General features: G+C 49.3%; 1 protein-coding gene across 1 annotated transcript; it reads right to left on the reverse strand.

Moving 5' to 3' along the window:
- Positions 1 to 372: 372 nt before the first annotated feature.
- On the reverse strand, positions 373 to 3,178 carry Mrgprd (MAS related GPR family member D). The gene has a single exon (XM_048457877.3). It carries the CDS (start codon positions 3,104 to 3,106, stop codon positions 2,141 to 2,143), a length of 966 nt encoding a protein of 321 aa, XP_048313834.1. The 5' UTR covers positions 3,107 to 3,178; the 3' UTR covers positions 373 to 2,140.
- Positions 3,179 to 11,178: the final 8,000 nt, after the last annotated feature.

Here is an 11,178-nt window from a genome sequence, read left to right on the forward strand (position 1 = left end):
ACAGAGGCTTTGCTCATTGTTAGAGATCAGGCCTGGTATGCAATTCCTCTTGATCTGATTCCAAGGGGAATCCTTTTCTCAATTTTGGGGGGAAAACTCAAAAAACTCAAACCAAACCAAACCCACATGCTAACCCAGGGAGATTCCAGGAAGGGTTCCTAGGCTAATAACTGGGCTGAAGTGGCCACTGTGGTGTCCTTCGGTTGGAGGGCAGTGGCTGGAGATTGTTTACTAAATAGTGTCAAAGGCAATGCCCAGGATTCAGAGGCTGCAATTAGGTCAGAAACACAGAGGTCTTTTGTTTTGTTCTTCTTTTCTGTTGTCTTTTATTGTTAATTACACATAAGAATCATACAAGTTTATGGGGTCCAAGGTGCCATTTCAATGCATATGTATATACAGTGGGGTGACCAGCATTTCTGTCACTTCAAACATGGTACACTGGCCTTTGCTAAAGCCTTCCAGATCCTCTGGGAGGTGTCCTCCTATTGACTCAGGCTCCCTGCTGTCCCTGCCTCCTGCAGAACTTTGTCTTTGTATCTTGTCCCTTTCTCCTTCTTCCCAGCCTCTGACTGCCAGGTTTCTGTCCTTTGCTGTTAAAAGACCAACCGGTGCAGGCACGTTGGGGAAAAGCCTATGGGCCTGTCAAGTAACTAGGGATACAAGAGGACACCACAGGTCAAGTCAGAGCCTGCATGTAGGCCAGGGGTCAAGTGGGGGACAGGGCAGTGAGATGTGGGTCAGAGACGGTGACACGGCTGACTGACTTGTGGAGTTCTTTCCTCTGAATATCAGTCACAACCATTGCCACTGTGACCAAGCAATTGTAAGCTCCCCCAGAGAACTTCATGAAGAAGCCTGTGGGGGTCCTCTCAAGAAAAGAGGGTGGAAGAGTCTGAGACTCCTCCCCCTCCTCCTGTGCCTCCCCTCCGCTGGAGATAGCCCCACTCTAGCTGCTCTTGGTTTGGGGAGATGCTAGCATGAGGAGGGTAGACGGTTAGTAAGGGAGCCCTCCATCTGCACAGCCTCTGGGAATTGTCATCCATGCCAGGGTGGGACTTTTCAGTGATGTTGCTGTTTTAGGGTCGCCTACATTTCTGTAAGTAACCTCTGATCCACACTTCTGTGAGCCAATAACTCACGGGATCATCAGACTGGGATTGGATGGGATTGTTCCTTGGTCTGTCGTCAGTGCCCTGTCTTGGAGGTGTAGATGTGTGTCCCTGTCACCCCAGGAAGAGCCACACAATGTGCTGCAGGCACACTCAATGACAAGTGCATCAGAGCTAGCTCTTTGAGCACGGAGTGATGTCACCAGTATACTCCCAAGTCCAAGGTGCTGTGTTGTTTAGCTTTAAGTGTCAGCCCAACACAACCTAGAATCACTGAGGGAGAAAGCCTCAGTGAAGAATTACCTAGATCAAGTTAGGGTGTGGGCATGTCTTGAGGAATTGTCTTGATTGTTGATTGACACAGGAAGACCCAGCCCACTGTGGGCAACACCATTCCCTAGGCAGAGAGTTCTGGACAGACTAAGAGAGAAAAAAGCTAGCTGAGAGTAAGCAAGCAGGGATGGATACATGCATTTGCTCTCTCTCTCTCTTTCTCTTTCTCTCTCTCTCTCTCTCTCCTTTCTTTTTTTCCTCTTGACATGACATCCCTATCTGCTTTAATTCTTGCCTTAATTTCCCTTATATGTAAGTCATATTATATTTCTTACTTATATATAAGTCATATAAACTGTTTCTCCCCGTCTTGCTTTTGGTCAGGGAATTTCTCTCAACAACTGAAATCAAAGTAGGCTTAATGGCATCTCAAAAAGATAGGTGACTAGGATTGGCCTTTTCCACCCACATGAGCAGCTGTCTCTACCTGGAGACCCTATCTCCCAGACAACCTTGCACAAGATGGAGCCTAAAGCTAGGATCTGTGTCTAAACAGGTGAAATGGAAAGAAATGTTGCCTCATCTCCCAGTTTAGATTAGGAACACAAGGTGACAGTGGTGAACCCTTTGGCATGGAGGAAAGTGACCCCAAATGGTGAGCTGCAAGACTTTTGGGGTCACCCACTGAAGGCCAGCAGGATACTCCTAGGGAAAGGATGGAAGGGGCTGGCAGGGAGGCCTTAGGTGGGCTGCCTTCAGACCTCATCATTGGTGCACATGGACGGTGTTTCCCTACCCTCTGGCTCAGGATCATCCCGAAGCGCCCGCCCCAGCACAACACCCAGGGAGTCCTGCAGCCGGTGGCTCTTCTGGCTGCCCACAAGGAAGTAGATGATTGGGTTGGCGCTGCTGCTCAAGCACGAAGAGAAGCGTGACAAGCAGATATACAGGAGGATCACATTCTGTAGCAGCTTCTCCTCCCAGTAGAGTAAGAACCAGTAGAGGCCCAGGGGCAGTGAGCAGGTGAGGAACACGAAGACGGAAGCCAGGATGACCACAAACAGCCGACGGGGCCGCCGTCTCCGCAGCAGGGTGTTCTTCCGTACCCGGATGAGGAGTATGGTGCTTGACAGGATCATGATGGGCAAGAAGATCCCCAGGATAAGACCACTGGCGACCATGTCCATCGTGAAGCACAGGTTCGTATTGGGATGCCATAACTGGACGCAGAAGTACGAAGCCAGGAAGTTCATCAGCAGGGTCAGTACCCAGAGCACGCCACACACTGCCGCCGACAGGTGCTGGGGCTGGTGGCACTTATACCAGATGGGGAAAAGCACGGAGAGGCAGCGCTGGGTGCTGATGGCCGTCAGCAAACTCAGGCCGGCAGTGTAGGCAAAGTACTTGATTCTCCTCACCCCCTCGTAGATTTTGAAGGAGGTGCTGTCTGAGACCAGGAGCCCTGTTTCCAGGCAGAGCATGGACGCCATGCAGAACAGGAAGAGGAAGTCAGCCACTGCCAGGTTGAGAACATACACACAGAAGGGGGACCTCCGCACACGGAAGCTCAGCAGCCAAATCACCATGCTGTTGCCTGCCATGCCCAAAACACAGGTAACCATGGCAAGAAATGTCACCGAAAAGTAGACCCAGGTCACAGAGTTCATGGTGGGGCTGACGGTCAGACCTGAGGCCGGGCTGCTGTTGCTAATGTAGTTCATTGATAAGGAAGGAAAAGGGACCTGGGTTAAATTCTGTGTTGCTGGATCGTTGGACCTGTGGGGATGCTGAAATTTTCCTTCAGGCATCCCCGGGCTCCCACTGTGGCTGAATTCACAACATGACCAGACAGACACGGGCCTGTCTGCTAAATACACTCCCCAGGTTCCGCTCCCTCCCAGCCTGAGTGTCTTTCTTTTGTTGAGACAGGCTCTCATGTAGCCCAAGCTGGCCTCAAACTCCCTGTGTAGCTGAGGAGGAGCTTGAATTCCTGATCCCTCTGCCTCAGCTTCCCAAGTGCTGGCATTAAAATTGTATAGCATCATACCCAGTGTAAAAAGTTATTTTCATTCTATGTATGTGGGTGTTTTGCCTGCATGTATGTAGTGCATCACATGCATGTGGTGCCCTTGGAGGCCAGAAGGCTATTGGCTCCCCTGGAACTGAAGTTATCATGGTGAGTTATCATGTGGGCGCTGAGGACCAAACCCAGTCCTCTGCAAGAACAAGTGCTCTTGACCACTGAACCATCCTCCAGCTACCTCTTCATCTCCTTTTCCTCATCCTCTCCCTTTTCCTAGTTTTATATGGCTTTCTTCTTCCTTCCTTCCTTCCTTCCTTCCTTCCTTCCTTCCTTCCTCCCTCCCTCCCTCCCTCCCTCCCTCCCTCCCCCCCCTTTCTTTCTTTTCTGAGACAGGGTATCATATAACCCAAGCTAGTTTAGGAGTCCTGATTCTCTCGCTTCTCCCCTCCCCGTCGCTGGGGAAGGCATGTGTCTCTGCACCTGACCGTGACCTGATTCTGTTCCAGGTACCTTTGTCTCCACTCATGGATGAAATCGCCACTCGCTGTGCTCCTGCTTCTGCTTTTGCCTGTCGTTATTGCAACTAAAAAACGGGTTGGAGGTGTGGCTGTTCCTCTGCCTCCAGAGCAGTCTGTGCCCTGCAAGACCTGCTTTCTTTGAAGGCTTGGCAGAAGGCAAAACCATCTGGACATTGCTGTGTGTGGGACTGGACGTTCAGAGCTCCAACATGAAGCTCCAGGTCCAATTGTTCTTGTATTAGGACGATTCAGGCATCATCTCTGCTTGAGAGCCAGTGCTTCGAGTGTGTCATTTATTAATATCAAAGTATTTGTTAATATCAAAGTACTCTTGCCCTCTGAGCTCTCACGTGTCAGTATAAAATTCGCTGTAGTACTCTCCTGTAGTCTCAGAACGTTTTTAATATTTATCTTTCATTTTTATTTTACTTATGTGTGTATATATATGAGTGTGTGTAAGACAGATCTGTGGGTGCTCATAAAGACCAGAAGGGGTTGTCAAATCCCCTCAAACTGGAGTTACAAATGTGAGCTCCCTGTCAAGGGTGCTGGGAACCCTCAGGTCCTATTCAAGAGCAGGCAGCAGTCTTAACCACAGTGCCATCTCTCTAGACCTTCCACTATTTTATTTTTGAGATGCCTTCTCATTATGTAGCCTTGGCTGGTTTGGAATTTACTGTAAATCAGACTGACTTCAGACTTAAAGGAATCCCCCTGCCTCTGCCTTCTGGGTGCTGGGATCAAAGGCGTGCACCACCGACCCAGTGACTCACGATTTTTAAAGTCACAGCCGCCATTTTTTTTATTTGCTTGTTTTCTTTCTTACTTTGCCAGAGGTTTGTTTTTCAAGAATTCTTTATAAAACATTTTCTTTTACATTCAGTTATTTTCTTTGTGGGGGTCATGTATTTGGGAGGTCAGAGATGACTTCCGGGGAATGGCTCTCTCCTTCCACAGTGTGAGTTGTCAGGGTCAAGAGCCAGGGGGACTTTTTGCCTTGCCCTTCCTAGAACTCTCTTTATCAAGGAAAATAGAAAGGATGCCACGGTGGTACCGAGGAAAGAAGGGTGCTTTGGAGAGAGAGGAGCCTGGACCTGGACCAGCACAGAAAGTTTTCATTTTGTTTCTGAAACATGGTCTCATGTAGCCCAGGCTAGCCTCAAACTCCCTATGTAGCTGAGGACAACCTTAAATTTCTTGTTTTTGTTACATTGTGTATATGTGTGTGTGTGTGTGTGTGTGTGTGTGTGTGTGTGTGAGAGAGAGAGAGAGAGAGAGAGAGAGAGAGAGAGAGAGAGAGAGAGAGAGACGCAAGTGCTTGACAATACATGCCTCGGCAGGTGTGTGTTGAAGTCTGTTGTTTCCTCTGACCATGTAAATCCTGGGATTGAACTTAGGCTATCACACTGTGCAGCAACCCCCTTAACCCTGGAGCCACTGCACTGGCCCAGCCTCAGACTCTCTGTCTGAAGCCATTGGGTCTGTGGTCACTGTCACAGCAATCACAGGGAGCACACCCTACAAAAGTAGAATGCCACGTTTGTCACGGCCACACAGCTGCACTTCTGGAGGTTCACCCTGAACCTGGAAGAGGGAGTATGTGCCCTCCCCAGTGAGCTCAGAAGCAGGCACAGTGGGGATGTGAGAGTAGGTAGAGCCACCCTCAATGGCCTTCCCTTCCCAGGTCTTGGTCAGGGCCTGTGGGTGCCTGTTGGACTCTTGTGGAACCATGGATCACTCAGCTTTTGGGGGCCTCTAGGCTAACTTTGGGGTTCTTCTAAGAACTTTGAACCTGAGGCAGAGCTGAGAACCACCCTGACCCACGCAAGCTGCTGCTCTCCTCCTAGCAAAGGGTGAACACACCTCTGGGAGACACTCCAGCAAGAAAGGAATACTGCTTGTGCTGTGAAAGTGCCACCAATGTCCCTGGGATATTTGTTCTTCTGACCTGGGAATGGTCCCTGCTGCCCTGTCCCTTCAGATATGAGTGTCATGTCATTCATGTGTCTCCATGCTTTAGCTGTTGAGCTTCAAATAAATATTTCTGATTTTTTTCCTGGCCTCCCTCTAATTGTTATTGTTACACACACACACACACACACACACACACACACACACACACCCCTCATACTTACATACACCACACACACCATACACACACATTCATGCATATACCACACATATAGTACATACACACTTACACACACACCACACACACAGTCACACACACACACTTTACAAATTTGCACACCACACATACATCACTCATATACATTCACACACACATTTATACCACACACACATTCACACACCACATATACTCACACACACTCACACATCATTCATACCACACACATATTCACACACACCACACACATGCACACACAATCCGCTGAGTTTGTTCAGTGTTGTTTGCATGTAAGTGATTTGGGGTCTGACAACCTGGTGTCAGACAACCCATTAGTGGGCTCCTCCCTTGGGGAAAGTGCTCTTCTCTCTCAGCATCCCTTAGATACCTGTAGTTCTTTGTTTAGAGGTGGGGCCCCTTCCCACGTTAGCATGCCCACTGGTATCCGCCTTGTTCATGTCTTTTTTAGACAGCCATATGGCTGAGATATCATGATTGAAGCTTCCCTGAAAATATTTCTGATTTTAAATTTTTATGGGCCATAACAAACAAACAAACAAACAAATAAATAAATTTTGAAAGCATTCTCTTGGACTGAGGACATGATTTGCTGGCAGAGCAATTGCCAGCAAGCAGGAAGCTCTGGAGCCATGCTGGAGTGGTGGTACATGCTTGTAATTCTAAAACTTGTAAGACTGAGGCAGGGGGATTGCTAGTTTGAGACTAGTGTGGGCTTCTTATAGAGTTCCAGGCTCCGGACTGGAGAGATGGCTCAGCTGTTAAAGGCTAGGCTCACAACCAAAACCAGAGTTTCAGGTCTGGGTTATATAGTCTAGGTCTCAAAGAATAAAATAAAATAGCAAAGAGAAGGGAAAGAAAGAAGAGAGAAAAGGAAGAAAGAAAAAAGTGAGAAGGAAGGAAAGAGCCTGGGCAAGTAGCTTGGTGGGCGATGTGTTTGCCTGGTGTGCTCAAAACCTTGGGTTCCACGCCAGACTTACAAAAGCTGGGTGTGATGGTTCCCAGCTGTCATCCTAGCACTCAGAAGGTGGAATCAGGAGGATTAGATGTTCAAGGTCATCCTTCGCTACATTGGGAGTTTGAGTCCAGCCTGGGCTATATGAGACCTTGTCGCAAAACAAACAACAGTGTTTTCTCTGTTCCCAGCCTTATGCTCCAAAATGAGACTGAGTTTAGAGTTCATTTTGACATTGGAATCTCCTTTCCCTTTCCCTCTCCCTCTCTTCCTCTCTCTCTCTCTCTCTCTCTCTCTCTCTCTCTCTCTCTCTTTCTCTCTTTCTTTCTCTCTCCTTTTCCCTCTCCCTCTCTCTCTCTCTATGTGTGTGTGTTGGGGGCAAGAGGTCTGGCAGGGGTCAGAGAACATGGTCAGCTAGCTCTGCCTTCACCTGTTCTTTGTCAGCTGAGCATTAGGATGCAGGACTGTCCGTCAGCCTCAGTGTCAGGCTGAGTTCATGGGCTTCCAGGTCTGTCTCTTCCCTAACCTCGTGTCTTGCTCTTCCCGCCCTTGCCCTTGGTCTGCAGTTACCTCTGGGTTCACTTCACAGGCCCCTGAGCCAGTTTTCAAAGCCTGACAGGAGAGGCTGAGACACCTGCCTCGGTCCCCGAGCTGCCCCGGCAGAGCCAGGCTCTCACTGATTCCAGTGGGTCTTGAACTGTTGTAGCCTCCCGCCTCCACCCAGACCATAAAAAGAAACAAACCTTGGGGTGGATCTTTGAGTTTGAGGCCAGCCTGCTCTACAGAGAAAGTTCCAGGACAGCCAGGGCTACACAGAGAAACCCTGTCTCGAAAACAAAACAAAACAAAAAACAAACAATAACAACAAAAAGAAAAGAAAAGAAACAAGCCCTTCACCTGCTCCTGGATGTGTTCATCTGTCCTTCTGCAAAGGGTGCTGATTCCTCTTGGCTCTGGTCCTTGGAGGTGTCCACAGCTCTCTGGATCGGGGGTCAGCTGCTTCCTCACTTTTCTGGCTCAGTGTCTCTTCCACTAAGCAAGGATACTCCTGTCCGTCTCCACTGCTCCCAACCTCATAAAAGCCTTGATTTGAGGGAGCCCCTCCTCAAGGACCTTGGCTCCCTTTGAGAGGTGTGAGAAGGAGATCCAGATATAAAGGCAGGAAGGATGCCCGCCTGATCTCTGGAGACCTGGGTCCACTGGAGCCTAGCTGAAGGCTAATGGGCCTCCCAGGCACGGCCCTCCCCTGCTCCACCCAGGCCCCATTGAGGCTGGGGGCTTTTGAGGATTATGGTGAGGACCACCCCTTCTAGCCCTATCCTAGCCGCCCCTCCCTTCCCAATGCCTCAGAGCATTAGGAGTTCCATCATAGGTCTGGGAGTTGGGGTGGGGCCTCAAAGAGAAGGGGTTCTGCGGGCTGGGAAAGGCCATTATGGGCACCCATATGGAGGGATGCTCAGCTAATAGTCTTAGCCAGCTGGGCTTGCTGAAGGCGGGGGGATAGAAGCACTCAACGGGAAGTCTGCCATCTTATTGTGGCACTTGTGAGGTGAGGGATTATATGGTTCAGGCAACTTCACTGCACCTCAGAGTCTTCACCATAGGTTGGGTATTCCTCCCTGACCTCCAAATCCCAGTGAGACGTGAAGATATCACACATGCTCTTGGCTCTGGGTGGTGACCCCTTCTTAATTGGCCACTTCCACTTTTCTGCTGGACCCCAGAAGGCAGAATGCAGTCTGACGGCACTGGGGTCCAGGAGTTCTGGGAACACCTGCACTTAGCCACACCTGAACTTTTTAGTAGTATAAGCCTATGCATTAGTGTGTGGTTTTGTGTGTACATGAGTGTGTGTGTGTGTGTGTGTGTGTGTGTGTGTGTGTGTATGTGTAGGACTTATGAGATGGCTCAGTGGTTAATAGTGCTTGCTGGTCTGGCGTGGTGGTGCAAACCTTTAATCCCAGCACTCTTGAGGCAGAGGCTGGTGGATCTCTGGTTTTAAGGCCAGCCTGGTCTACAATGTCTTGAAAAACAAAACAAAGCAAAAAGGATGCTTGCTGACCTTGTGGAGGATCTGAGCTCAGCGCCCAGAATCAAGAGTCTCACACTAATCAGCAACTCCAGGGCGAGAGTGTCTGACGCCTTTTTTTCTGGCCTCTGAGGGGAGCTGCACACAGACACATGCACGCACGCACGCACACACAGACTAAATAAATCTTTAAGATGAAATGGAACACCAACTGAAAAGCCACCCTTCTCCAGCTTTCCACAGCAGCTTTACAGACTCACACCCCGGTGCCAGGCCTTTTACATGGGAGCACGTGGGTGCTGCTGGGGATCAGAACTTGGGTTCCCACATCTGCACAGCGGGAACAGTACCGACTGACTGCGGCATCTCCCCAGCCCTGGGCTCATATTCTATGCCAGAATTCTTTCAGTTGTTATTTATCACTCATTTACATTATTTTTAAATATGTGTATGTGTGTATGTGTGTCTACCTGTATGTGGTGGTGTGCACTTGAGTACAGGTGGCCACAGAGACCAGAGGTAGCAGATTCCCCTGGAGCTGGCTGTGACTCAGCTGATGTGGGTGTTGGGAGCTGAGCTCAGGACCTTGGAAGAACAGTCATGCTCTTAACCACCAAGCCACCGTCCCTCCTGCCCCTGTGCTAGAATTCTTAAATTAAACCCTTTTTCCTCATCAGCACATTTTTGGTTCAGAAGTCTTAACCGATGGCCTGGAGAGACGGTTCAGGAGTTAAGAGCACTTGCTGCTCTTGCAGAGCACCCGGCTTTGGTTCCAGCCCTCGTGTCTGGCAGTTTGCAGCCACCTGTAACGCTAGCTCTAGGCAATCCATGCTTTTTAGGGCACCTGCCCTCACATCCACAGCCCCTCCCCCATAGACACATTTTTTAAAAAGTCCTTAAAAAACCAAGAAAACAAGAAACTTCAGTCAGTTCAGTGCCTCTATTCCAGGGCTCCTCTAATGGGAAGGAGAAGAAGCTGCTTCTAGAGCAAACAGGAAAGGAAAAAAAGATGAGGGACTTAGAGGATGTTACTTGAAGCTCCTGGTTCAGCAGTCTTGAAGCCAGGGTCCCTTCTGGAATTTTCTGGATAGGGATCACTAAATTTCTTTACACAAATCCCATGCACTACCAAGAGGGATTAACAATGTTTCTGTCCTGAGACAGAGAAAGGCCTGTTGACTGGGCTGCTTGACAATCTCATAAGGCACAGTGTGGGCACCCTGGGCCCAGGCCCTGGGTGTTTGTTCAGTGGCTCAGGAGGTGTGGATGGATTTTATCGTACGTTCATTAAAGTTCCAGTTTAATTAATTACAAAAGCTTTTAAAAAATCACCCAAGTAGGTGAGTCTCCTCTTGAATCGCCAGGAAACCCCGAGCTGGCAGCTGACTCATCCAGAGTTTTCCACGAGTTTCGGTTTTGTAAACGGCTCTTTCTGAGTTCTCCAACTTTTGGCTCCCTGCTGGCTTACAACAGAATGTTTTTGCACTCTGTGGTTCGACATCAGAAGTTTGCCAGAGCGTTTTCCTTACCAGTCTGCCAGAAGGCCCCTTCTCCGGGCCTTCATCTCTCCTTCCCTCTAAAGGAGCCCATCTCAAAATATGTGGATGACAGACAAGATGGTTCAGTGGGTAGAGGTGGTGCCTGCTGACAAGACTGATGATTACCTGAATTTGATCCCTGGGACCCCTATGATAGAGAGAACCGACTCCCACAAACTGTCATTTGACCTACACATGCGTTACCCACCCACCCACAAATGAATAAGTAAATATAAAAAGGTGGCGAGTGGTAAGGGAAGACCCTTCATGTTGCTCTCTGGCCTCTAAACGGACGTGGATGTATACACGCACACGCGCACACACACACACATGCACACACACACACACACACACACACAGACACACACAAATATACAGGGAGGGAGAGAGAGAGATGTGAGTTTTCAGAGAATGGAGCCAAATTATCTGGGAGCCCCTGCAGGCATATGGTGAAGCCTTGCCAAGGCTGCAGAAGCACCCGCATCCCTTGGTGTGGTGGAGATAATGAGAGGGCAGTGGCAGCTCACAGCCATTTGTCTTCTGCAGAACACCCTGTTCTTGGTTTGCTAGCCAGCCAGACCCAG

Source organism: Myodes glareolus, chromosome 7 (genome assembly GCF_982192425.1).
Source record: "Myodes glareolus chromosome 7, mMyoGla1.1, whole genome shotgun sequence".
Classification (NCBI taxonomy): Eukaryota; Metazoa; Chordata; class Mammalia; order Rodentia; family Cricetidae; genus Myodes; species Myodes glareolus.

Excerpts from the sequence above, each read along its gene's own strand:
- Mrgprd (XM_048457877.3), bottom strand. The coding sequence starts at position 3,106 with ATGAACTACATTAGCAACAGCAGCCCGGCCTCAGGTCTGACCGTCAGC.